Source organism: Pleurodeles waltl, chromosome 3_1 (genome assembly GCF_031143425.1).
Source record: "Pleurodeles waltl isolate 20211129_DDA chromosome 3_1, aPleWal1.hap1.20221129, whole genome shotgun sequence".
Taxonomy (NCBI): domain Eukaryota; kingdom Metazoa; phylum Chordata; class Amphibia; order Caudata; family Salamandridae; genus Pleurodeles; species Pleurodeles waltl.
This window is the reverse complement of record NC_090440.1, coordinates 745,559,286-745,572,229: the sequence shown is the minus strand read 5'-3', so window position 1 is coordinate 745,572,229 and position 12,944 is coordinate 745,559,286. Positions and strand designations below refer to the sequence as shown.

At 46.0% G+C, this 12,944-nt stretch overlaps 1 protein-coding gene across 4 annotated transcripts in view; it reads right to left on the bottom strand.

Annotated features, from left to right (window-relative positions):
* Window positions 1-12,944, bottom strand: part of QSER1 (glutamine and serine rich 1) — a 564,431-nt gene that overhangs the window by 172,668 nt on the left and 378,819 nt on the right. For all 4 annotated transcript variants that reach the window (XM_069223515.1, XM_069223516.1, XM_069223517.1 and 1 more), the window contains one exon: window positions 6,023-6,120. In XM_069223515.1, the coding sequence (XP_069079616.1) occupies window positions 6,023-6,120 (98 nt within the window). The remainder of the gene's footprint in view (window positions 1-6,022; window positions 6,121-12,944) is intronic.

The following is a 12,944-nucleotide window of genomic DNA, read 5'->3' as shown; positions in this document are numbered from 1 at the left end:
TTGTCTTCTGAGTTTGTCTGCTATGCCTTTCAGAGAGCCCACCAGATATTAAACCACCAGGGAAATGCCCTGACGTTCCAGCCATGTCCAGAGATGTAGGGCGTCTTGACAAAGGGTCCACAACCCCACCCTCCCCTGCTTATTGCAGTACCACAGGCGGTGGTGTTATCCGTGAACACCTGCACCACTTTCTCTTGGAGAGAGGAAAGGAATGCTTTCAATGCAAGTCTGATCACCCTGAGCCTCAGAAGGTTGATTTGGAGCCCGGACTCCGCCGGAGATCAGATGCCTCTGATCTCCGCCTTTCCCATGTGCCTGCCCCATCCCAGTAGTGACGCATCTGCCTCCTCTGTTTGATCTGGTTGGAAAAGGAAGAGGGATCTACCTCTGACCCAATCTCGGTTCGTTAGCCACCACTGCAGATCTTACGCAGTTTCATCCCAGATCTGGACCATGTTGAATAGATTCCCCTGATGCTGCGCCCATTGGAACTTCAGGTCCCATTGCAGAGCCCGCATATTCCATCTGGCATGTGTGACCAGCAGGAGGCCATGAGGCCCACCAGCCTCAGAGTCATTCTCACCGAAACCCAGGATAGAGGCAGAATAGAGGCTGAAACATTGGTATGATGGCCTGAATATCCTGGACGGACTCGCCGCTCGGGAGGATAGGCCCGAAACTGCACTGTGTCCAGAACAGCTCTGATGAAAGGGAGTGTCTGAGAGGGAGTCAGGTGTGACTTTGCACGTTTATAATGAACCCCAGCGAATGCAGGAGGTCCGCCGTAGCCTGGTGGTGGGGGACGACAGCCTGGGCAGAGCCAGCCTTTAACAGCCAGTCGTCGAGGTAGGGGAAAACTGAAACCCCTAGCCGGCGCAGATGAGCTGCAACCACTACCATCACTTTTTTGAACACCTGAGGGCGATGGTGAGGAGGAAGGGGAGCACGGTGAACTGAAAGTGTTGGTGATCTGCAATGAACCACAAGTAACGTCTTTAGGCAGGCAGGACGGGAATAAGAAAATACGTGTCCTGCAAGTCCAACACTACCATCTAGTCTCCTGGGTCCACGGCAGAAAGGACCTGACCCAGAGTGAGCATTTTGAACCTCTCCTTCCTGAAGAAAAGATTGAGGGCCCGGAGGTCTAGGATAGGACAAAGGCCCTTGTCCTTTTTGGGCACCAGAAAGTAGCATGAATAAAAACCACAAACTACTTCTGGCACAGGGACCCTCTCTATGGCTCCCTTGGCCAAGAGAACCGTAGCCTCCCTGACCGTAAGATGGAGGCATGGCAGGAGGGGTAGTCCAGAAGGGGAGGGAGGAGCCCCTTCGGACATTTTGCAAAACCCAACTGTCCGTCGTGATGGATTCCCAGTGGGGCAGATGATGGCAAATCCTCCCACCAACTGGTATGTGGAGAAGCTACGGACTAGGAAGGTTTGGAGGCTGCAACGGGAGGGGTCGTGGACTGGCCCGACCGCTGGCTCCCTGATCCATGGGGACCTTGGGACCCGCGTCCTCACTCACTCAGAGGCTGGGCAGCATGCACAGCACGGTGGCTGGAGGGAAATGGACGCGAGTTGGGTGCCCCTTCCACAGCCACGAAAGGGGCAAAAAGCAGACTGAGGGGGGCGGGGAGCAGCTACAAGAACAAGGGACCGAGCTGTAGCCTGGGACTTCTTAAAGCGCAGAGCCAACTTTGTCAGCAACAGCTTGGGAGAAAATGCCCTGGGCCTCCCTCAGGACCTGTGGCAGCACCTGGGTGACCCTATCACACAAAGTATGAGAGTAGTGGCCCAAAAGGCATGCGATGTTCATGGACAGCAATGCCAGACTGGAGGAAGAGAACATTTTAATCTCAAGTTGGTCCAGTCTTTTTTATTCCCTGTCCGGGGGTGCGGAAGGGAATGTGCGAGAAAAGGAAGAAGCCTGAATGACTAAGCTCTAGGGCATAGGGTGTTGGGTCAGGAATTTAGGGTTGTTGGGCGCAGACCTATGGCGGCAGGCAATTGTCCTGTTGACAGGAGCCCCTGTGCTGGGTTTAGACCATGTCCCCAGCCGGACATCAGTGAGGGCTTCAATGAAGCAATAGGGGTTCAGATGCAGAAGTACCCGGCTCAAGCACCTCTAGTCAGGAAGTTAGTCCTGACCGCCACTGAAGGCAACTCGAGGCCCAGGACCTCGGCCACTCTTCGCACCACCAAGTAGGAGGCTCCCTCTCCGTAGCCACAGTCAATCAATCAATCAATCAATCAGTATTTGTAAAGCGCTGCTACTCACCTGTGAGGATCTCAAGGCACTGGGTCAGAGGAGGGGCCTCATCCGAAGAGCCACATCTTGAGGTTCTTCCTGAAGATGGTGAGCGACGTGCTTTGTCTTAGGTGCAGAGGAGTTTGTTCTAGCTCTTTGCTGCAGTGTTGGTGAAAGATCATCCTCCAGCAGTTTTTTTTACGGATGCGAGGGACGGTGGCCAGGACCATCTGGCCGGAGCGGAGGGATCTGGCGGGGGGGATGGAAGGAGACGCAGTGGTTCAGGTAGGCCGGTCCTGTGTTGTGTAGGAGTACGCAGTAGAGGGAGAAAGCATGCCAGAGTACGGTGAAGTGTCCAACCCACTGGCTTCACCCAATTCCTAAGCCCAGTCCATATAAGGGTCTTCTAGAGGGTCCAGCGACCCCTCCATACTCTCACCATACCCAAAGGTATAAGGGTCTAGATACAACTTGTGGTGTGATGACTCTGAAGTCGGAATTGGCATCAAGCAACGTCGTTCCTGCTCCGGGTCGAAGTCTGGAATGAGTATGGGATTGAAGTTGATTGTAGGCCCAACGGACGTTGGGAGTGTTGACTTCGGCGTCGGGGAAGGTCGCAATGGCAAGACCAGCGTCGGCTTGGATCTGGATCCTGGGGTGCCCTCCAGAGCCAAAGCTGCCGGAACCTAAGGGGGCCCCCGCTGACCCTACTGGGCCCGAGGGCATCACAGGAGGGTCGCCTTGCACAAAGATGAGACGCATGGCTTAATAAAACTCCCTGAGTTGGGTAGGGGTGGCTCCGCTCCCAGAAACGTCGGGAGGTGCGGAGTTGACCAGAAACAGGCTCCGAGGACAGGGGCCTAAAAGAACGACGCTACTTGAGCGTCGCATCGGCCAAGTGACGAGGTGAAGTCAAAAAACGCTTGTTCTTCAACTTCTTGTGACCCAAATGTCCCGAGGACTTGGAGTGGGACAAGGACAAGTGGTGATGGCTCCACGAATGGTATGGTGACCTTCCTCAAGCGAGACAGGGAATGACTTCAGGTCGTGGTCGCGCTCCAGACACAAGCACATGAGATGCAGATCCGTCACCGACATCATGCGGTGACAGGAGTCACAATGCCTGAATCAGTCTTACGGGAAGACATCTAAATGCATCAAGAAGTCAAAGAGCTTGACAAAAGGGACGAAAAGTCAGTCAAAAAGCGACTGAGGGTAGCTCTTCTCCAGATGTAGGAGTAAGTTGGCGCAGAAAGAAAAGAACTGATGTCAGCGTGCCGGGGTGGTGCCTATATACGTCAGCAATGTCATCACGGCGACCAGGATGCCAATGATTGATGGAGAGTCGATCGGCGCCACCTGACGGCGCACAAGAGTACTGCTTGAAGAAAAATCTGTGGATCCAGTCTGATGCCTGGGTGAAATTCTAAGGTAAGGAATCTGCAACTAGAAGTCTCTATCAGATATGTTATTGTATCTTTGGATATTATATGCTTATGTTCTGATTATTTTGTATCCTTGGACATACAAATCTTTGGTGATTTGGAACGATCCTCTTGAGTCTTTTATGCATTTTGGGACAGTTGTATAGTAATTTATGGAGAGTTTCACCTGAACGTAACATATACCATTTTCGAATGTAGGACTGTAATGTAACACATGACTCAGTGAAGTAATTTCCATTTCTTCAGCACACTACTTACATGAGATTTATAGGTTACACTTGTTCTGAAATATCTACATAAACCTCTATCTTTATCTAGCTTGATTTTGTTTAACTTTTAGCGCCATTGCCCCCTTTCTCTCTCTGGGTTACTGATGGTCATTGACACTGTATCCTGCATTAGACTACTATCTGATTTTGGGTTACGCTATTCAGGCTATAGAAAGTGTTCATTGTTTTTTTTATCTAATGTCTATGTTTAATTAAGTTCACTTTGTGGAAGTTGTACCATCATATTCTTTTCAGCCCTGAAGAAGCGGATTTAGTCAGTGAAACACGTATTGGCATCTCCAGCGTCTTTGGTTTACAACTATGTATTATTGGCATCTCCAGCGTTTGTGTATCGCTACTTTGTATTCTTAAAATTTCATAGATATGATTTCGTAGTTTTTCTGTCTGTTGTGAAACTTTTCAAATGGAATGGAACTGGTGATTATGTAACATACTTGTGATTCATGTGTATATCAATTGAAGCAATACAAGCAGAATATAAAAAATACTTATCTTGTAGAACTGGTGATTTTTGCTTTGACAGAGTATGTATTTTTACTACTCCCATTACCTTCCATTGTTCATTTAATGTATATGTCAGATAGATAACCCACTCTGTAGGTGAGTGCACAGGGCATTCTCCCTGGATTATCCATTAATTGTTTTGTATATGTGGCAGCATGTGCATCTACAAACAGGCTACACATAAATGCTCTGGAGGGCAAACGTTTTTGCAGGATGATGGAAGGCCTGACAACAGAGTTTGGTGTTCTGTTACTTATCACTCACCCTTTAAGGTTGAGTGATAAACACAAATGAGATGAGTAGACATCTACTTTGCTTTGTCAGTGCTTGTGTGCTGACGTTCATAAATGGGCAACATAACAGTTAATTTTTCACTTGTTCTACAGTTTAAAAAACACACCGTTCTAGTCGACGCGGCTGTAAAAACGGTCCTGAGATCCTGCAAAAATGTCCTATCACTTATAAATGGTATTACTTGGTTACCGAACCAAAACTCAAACAGGTTGCCCTCAAAGTGCTTATCATTAGATGAACACTGCAAAGAGCAGTTGTCAGAACCATCACTCTTGCACATAAACAAATATTTTCAGAACAGAAAAAGGAAAACAAAAGACAAATGTAAAACTACGCTTAATACCATAAATGTTGTTAATTTCTCTTCCTGCAGCCTATCAACAAGCAAACTACAGTTCTCACCTAATGTTGTGAAAAACATTCACACGTAATACCATAATAAACCAAACCAGAACATCAGACCTAAAACATAAATTACAGATAACATGCATTTTGACTCAACTGTTTGATTTCTAGGCCCTGCATGAATTTGGAAACCACTTGACCTTTGTTCTCATTATTTATTATGTCACAAGAGCCCCACAATGACATTAAAGACCCACAATACACAACTCTTATATATCGTCTCTATAAACATGCACTGTGACACTGCAATCAATGATACAGCTTGGAGACCAGGTAGTATTACGACAGTCCAATCATCTGTCTGGGCATCCCATACACATCTGTCACTTACCTGCAATGTGAGAGAAGCTTTAGTTGTAACTGTGCTACCCTGAGAAAGATTGTGGCAGTGTTCATTTCATAGCTCTAACAGCAAATTGTCACACTGCAAGTTTCCCCTTGATCAAATTCTTTAGATATTTACCAAAGCTACTAATTTTCAGCAATAGAGCAAGTCCTTAAAATAAGTTTTACAAATCACAGTTTTACCACGTTTCACTATCTTCTCTTGTGCAGAAAAAAAAACATTTGACTTTTTCTACTATGTAGTCGCAAACAAAGTCATTTTCTTAAGAAAGGAACGTCTCATGAAATAACATACATATCTAATGGATACAATCCTAGGACGATAGCGAAGTTAAAAAAATCTATGGCGTCTTAAGGAATGTGCCTACACCGAGGAATCGGGTAATTAAATGTAACTTTTTTTTCTTTACAAGAAAGCTTGCAGTTTAATTATCTACAATATGGCACAAGAAAGATGATTTATAAAATGGTAACCGTAGAAATGAATACCTTGTGTGATTGCTGCAAATTCAATTTCTCTAGCACCTTTCTCTGGCTGTCATCGAGCATACCATCGATTTTTCGCATATGGGGCAAAAGAAGCTCATCTGCAATACAATTATCGTTAACAAAACATTTACTCTATCTTCATTATTTTAACTCAAATATGAAACAAACACTTACATAAATATGACGTTTTCCTAACATGTGTGTTTAATTTGAATGGTAAATTACAATTCAAGTAGAAAGTTTGAATGCTTTGCAGGATGCTATATACATGACGGAATGCAAGTTATCATTTGGCTCTTAACTTTAGTGTTAGAAGATTCACAGTAAAAAAAAAAACTAAAACAAAAAAGAACTTGTCCTACTTATGCCCTTGCAAAATTCTGAGTGACATTTTTTGGAGCAATGCACCACTCTGTCACTAAATGGTGGCAATGCAGTGTGAATTCTGGATTCAACAGATTTGAGGGTAAGAGAGGGGAAATGAAAGATGCATGAAAGCGGTACTGCCACTATTAACAATCTACAACACATTGTTCCTGCTATAGGGCTAGGAGAAAAAAGTATGGAGACTATATTTAAATTAACAGAAAAATAATTATCGAACTATAAAAACACAATCTAAACAGATAAAGTGAGAGAGTGATGCGAACTCTGTGTAAATATTAGTAAAGATTCATATCCATTAAAAGAAGTGCTAAAAATGTTGAGGAAAAAACAGAGGAGGACAACTGCCTGAAACCAAGTTTAAAAGATGGTAAAATGAACAAGTCACTTACGTTCAGTAACTACTTTTCATGTAGCCTCCAGCAAACCGCAGATTCTTCACCTTGTGAATGTCCCCTGGTGCTAAACTGCATCTACAAACATCTGCTAGCAAATCCCTCAAATGTCATTAAGTCGTTTTGTGCAGCTCTGTGTCTGATCTGACCCACTCAAGATGTGACATTGGGGACCTCCATAAATAGGTCGCCTACTCAGGCTGGCATCAGTTTCTTTCTGATCCCTGGCCGAGCCACCAGACACAGAGCCTTCAAAATGAAAATCTGGCAGTGTGCAGACTTTCCTATTTTGGGTCTTATTAAAGCACTCTATGGGGACATTTCAAAGAACTGAGATAATGGGAGGGTCAATGAGAATCTGCAGCCTCTTCCAAAAGGAAAATGTTACTTACCTAGTAACCATCAGTTCGTGGCATGCAGTGTGTAGATTCACATGCTGTGCGTACACCTGCCATCTAGTGTTGTGTCCAGAACGGTGAAAGTTGTTTTTCTTCAAAGAAGCATTTCGAGTCACAGGATTGAGTCACTCTTCCTTTCGGTAATATTGTGCATGGGCATCAACTCCTTTGTTAGACTGTTTTCCCACAGGCAGTTAAGAAAGGAGTGTAAGAAAAGAAAGTATAGAAAAAAAAGAGATGCCCATGCAAAATGTAAATACATATGTCCAAATATGTAGACAAATATAAAGTAACTGCAACAGTCACAGGCGTCCAGGGATCTGCCAGTGGTAACCTGACTGGACTACGCATTGGATCCTTGGGGCCCAAAGGCACACAAAAGGGAGCCAGTGGGTGACATTCAGTCACAGTAGCAGGCTTGGGAGCAAGTGCGCAGATGCGAAGGTTCACTTCATAGATGGCCTTAAGATTCATCTTGACACACCAGACACACAAGGCCAAGTTGTGTTTGGAGCAGAGGCACCAGTGACATGTCATAAGTGTCAGTCAATGACATGTGACAATGACAGTCATGCCATGGTTTAACCCTGTTTTGTTAGGGGAAGACATACTGCACACTGACTAGTGTTGAGGTATACCTGTCTGTCAGAATGATAGGACTTGAAAGCTCCAGTTCCATGTTAAAAGGCACAGAAAGAAAGGAATTGCCGTCAGCAAATGGAAGTGGTGCATAAATGGAGACCCACAACATCATGTACAGGCTGAGGCGGATCAGACGTAGAGCTGCACAATTCCACCTAGCAACCTGAGATGTAACTGCTTCAAAAAACCTTCCAGATCCAGTCTAGCACCTGCGGAAAATTCACAAGGTGAGGAAGAACTAATTACTTACCTTCCGTAACACTCATTCTGGCAGAAACTATCTAGCCAGATCCCTCATTTCTTGAATATTCCCCTAGCATCAGATTGGATCTGGAAACTTTTCAAGAGTACCTCTGCTCGTCAGAAGGTGGCACCGTGTGGCTCTGCACTGACACCGTTCTGTTACGGAAATTACATGCAGGGCCCATTTAGGCGTCACTCCTGAGCGTTGACATCAATTGCTTTCGAGACTGTCTGTGCCCCAAGAGGCAGAGCCCCAAAAGCAAACTGGTAGAGAGTGTAGGAAATTACCCTCTTTTCGGCATGGTTACCCTCACTTTGCCTGATGTCAGTATGCTTTGACTGTTTTCAGTAGGATCCTGCTAACAAGGACCCCAGTGATTGTGCTCTCCCCCTCTAAATTCGGTTGGTTAGGACTTACACACCCCACAATTGGCATACTGGTGCCCCCATATAAATCCCTAATATATGGCCCTCCTAGCCCAGAGGGCAGGGTGCAGGTACCAGTGTGTGAGGGCACCCCTGCATGAGCAGAAGTGCTCTACGAACTCCAGCCCCACTCATCATGAACTGGACTTGGTCCCCTTCCCCTGCAGATCCTCTTCTGTCAGGATCCACCTTTGGGTTCTTCCAGTCTTGGTTGGACCTTGCATAATCCTTTTCCAAAGTCCTCCTGTTTGTTTTGGGGAAAACCAGGTACTTACCTCTGCTCTCCTGGTCGCTGGGGGTCACTCTGGTACTCATCTCTTGGGGTTCCTACTTCCTACAGCTCCCTTCTACTGATTCCACTTCCTTGAGTGGGGGACTGAATTTCACACTCCACTTTTTTAGTATATGGTTTGGCCCTCCTCTAGGGCCCTCACTATTTGCTATTGCTTTTGCAAATGCTTACTGCTATTTAATGATTGCTAGTGTGTATATAATAGTGTGTTTACTTACCCCCAGTTGGGGAATAGCCTATTCAGTACTCTAGGGCTTGTGTTACAATAATAAGGTGCCTATATTTTTGTAACACCGTGTGGCAGAAAAAGGGAAAGTGCGCCATAATCATAATACAGTTCTTGGTGTACTCGACTGGCAGGATGCCAAGGCCATCAGTCCCAGCAGCCTCAGAGTCGGCCTCACTGAAACCCAAGACAGAGGCCGAAAGATCATGATCAAAGCCTGAATTTCCTAGACTTTGTTTACAGGGGGAACAGTACGTAACTGAACTGTATCCAGAATGGCTCTGATAAAGGGGAGCGTCTGAAAAGGAGTCAGGTGTGACTTCAGCATGTTCATAGTGCACCCCAACAAATGATAGGTAGTCTAGAGGTGATTAACGGCCTGGGGCCAGATAGTCTTTTACCGTCAGTTCTTGAGGTGAAGACTGGCATCCTTGACCTCAGAAGGTGTGCTGCCACCATCGCCCTCACTTTTGTAAACACTCCAACATGTTCCTGTCCCACCATTAACTGTAGGTAGTGGTGATGGGCCAGCAGGACGGGGAGTGGAAGTAGGTGTCCTGCAAGTTCAACACCATCGTCCAGTCACCAGGGTCAAGGGCAGACAAGTCTTGAGCCAGGGTAAGCATTTTGAACTTTCCCTTCCGTAGAAAGGCATTGAAAGGGTGCAAGTCTAAAATAGGACCAAGACCTCTGCCCTTTTTGGGCACCAGAAAGTAGCAGGAATAACAACCAAATTCTACTAATCGCATTGGCTCCCTCTTGAGAGCCCCTTTTGCCAAAAGGGCTGGCACTTTCTGCTTCAAAATGAAGAGAGGGTCCTCTGTCAGTCACTGAGGGGATGGTGGAAGGTGCAGCGGAGAAGCCAGAAAGGGCAAAGTGAAGCCCCTGTAAACAATTTGGAGGACCCACTGGTCTGACGTGATTGCTTGGCGGCCAAGTAAAAATCTGTGGATTCTTCCGCCTACCAGGTGGGTGTTGAGACAGCAAGGGCACACTAAAGAGGTTTGGCAGGTGGGGCTGTAGGCAGCAGGAGTCTGGCCGGCATGATGACTTCAAAACAGGTATTTTGGCCTGCACATCAAAACCGCTGCTTTCCCCTGTGCGGCAGGGGGGGGGGGGGGGCTGGACAGCTTGCCTGAGAGAGATGCCTTGGCCAAAGCTGCAAAAGGAGCAATGGAACTTTTGTGGTTGGCTATGTGGGGGCAGAAAGGCCCCGAGAGTGAGTGGCAGCCCTGCTCTCCTTAAAACGCTCAATAGTAAAATCAGCTTTGTGTTTGAACAGGCGAGTCCCATCAAAGGGCATGTCCATCAGGGAGGAGCGGACATTGCTTAAGAACTCAGTTGATCGCAGCCATGAATAGAGGCAAATAACAACGCCGGTATCTTGGCTGCATCACAACAGTCTTGAACTGCCTCACACAGCACAAGGCGAAGGGTTTCAAGCACATCAGAGAGGACTTGTGCCGTTGAATCTCAAAGGGTGCTTGAGGAGCATCCCATCAAACAGCTGGTGTTATCAGAGGGCCAAAACAGGTGGACGGAAAGACATATTTGCTGAATGTTTCCAATTGTTAGATTTCCTTGCTAGAGGAGTGGTCAGAAATGTGTTGGGATAAGAGTGGCTGGGAGAAGTCTGCACCACTAGGCTTTTGGGTGAGGGGTGCTGCATAAGAAAAGCCAGATCGTCAGGAGCGGAGCAATGGTGCCTGATGATTTGTCAATTGAATGGGGAGTCAGAACAAGGGTTGGCCTAAGCCCCCCATAAGGTACTCATCAGTGCCTCGTTAAAACAATGTAGGAGCTCAGAAGATGAGCAGTCGCCGCAGGCCTTGGTGTCATGGCTCGACCACAGGCACACCTGATGGGGATCAGTCACAGACAATTATTTGTGAAAGTCCACAGAAACCTGTCGTTTTAGGTGGTAACATGCCTTACATACTAAAAACAAAATTGGAAAATATAAAGGTAAGTGTCTCTGAGCGACAAGAGGGAGCTCTGGCCCAGGTGTGGCGTAACAGAAATAAATTTAACGATAGCGCACTGGAGATGTACCTACATAGGCCCGGTACATCGTTTCCGTAGCGGAACAGAGTCAGAGTCAGAGTGGTGGGGAATGGCAACATTTTGCTGCGTGCAGAGGTACTGCTGAAACATGTCCAGATTCAGTGTGACACCTGCAAAACATTCAAAGGTTATGGCATCTGCGGCTACAAGTCTATCAGAATCTGCAGTTAGAAAGCTCTCTCAGTAAAGTATGTAATGCTCCACACTGAACGCTAGATGGCAGCAAAGTGCAGATCACGCGACTGTGAAAGAAATATGCTGTAAACCGGATTCTTCCAACGGCACTCTTTCTATCAGACTGTTCATCTTAAATGGCACCCTATACATTGTAAAATGAGGACGATGATGGGAGATCGCAAAGAGTGTTGATTTATTATGCAATACTAGGAGGCTGAACTGCTCTCACAGCTTAAATTGAGCCTTTCTCCTCACATTAATTAGGACAATAATGTTTGGACAAACTTTGAAGCAATTACGATGTTGAAGCCTGACAGATCTTGGTGATGGGTTCTCCATGCTTTTCAACCCTACCAATTATGGAGGGAGAGTAACGCATCTGCAACAATCCTACTGCAGTGGTTCCCAACCTGTGGTCCGGGGACCCCTGGGGGTCCACGAAGCCCCCTCAGGGGATCCGTGACTGCTTAAAAAAATTAAATATTAAAAGATGAGGTCCCCATTTTTCAGTAATGACTCAGTGGAAGGTCCCTGAATTCCAATAATGATTCAGTGGGGGTCCCCGGGTTATAGTAATGATAAAGTGGGGGTCCACAGAAGTCAAAAGGTTAGGAACCATTGGCCCACAGAGTATGGAATCCTCCTGCTTAAAGGGCTCAGGCACAGTCAGAGTCTGTACTACACTATGTCCTAGCTGCCCCATGTAAAGAAGACTTTAAGCACGTTAGATATTAGTTTCCCATATTATTTCCCATATTACAATAGGATTAACCCTCAAAATACTGCAGCAGTGCTTCCCAAATGTTTTATGCTGTAGCTGCAGAAATTTTCCATTGCACAACAGTAAAAGTCTCCTGCTTTCCATGTCAGGCAATGGGTCTGAAGTGGAAGCAGAACCAAAAGAGCGCTGGTGTGATTTTGTGACAATGACTTTGGTTGCAGCTCACCATAAGGACTGACCACATCTATAGAAGCAGGACTACCAGGATAGCCTGGCCCAGGTTGGTAACAGTAGGATGAGGGTTACAGATACATACAGCCTCATTTTCCCAACCACGTGTGGAATGAGTACGAGAGGAAAAACAGCATAAGAAAATACTCCAGGACTAGTTCATCCATATTGCATTGTGCATTCCTGTTCGCCGTGGAGTGACATCCGACATACTCGCGGTACTCCGCGATCAGCCTCGCATAAAGTAAACAGGATACGCCGGAAGACTATTGAGTAAGGCATCCAATTGAAATTATTTCGACAAGTCAAGAATCTAGGGTCAGGTCACACGAAGCACGTTCTTGCCAATTAGGCTAAAGAACATATCAATAACATTTGGGGTAAGAAGGAAGTCTTGAGGAAGTCAAGGGGTATTCCCCTGATGAAACACATGTTGACAGACGAGTGGAAATGTGAAAATTCTTGAAGATTGGAGATGTGAATTTTCTTTGGAACTCAGTATTTTGATAAGAATAAACATTTTTGTTTCAACATAAGGAACAGTTATAATAAGGACTTTAACATTTACTTGTGTTACTGTTATGTAATTATCTCTTTAATATAAACGTGTGCCACTACAGTTGTTTACATTGTGCATGGGCTGTGGATCTTGGTGCCTGGAGACAACGCTTTGGCATTTTCCATTTCTAAGGGTGGTAAACAAGTCAACAGAAGGAGTGCTCC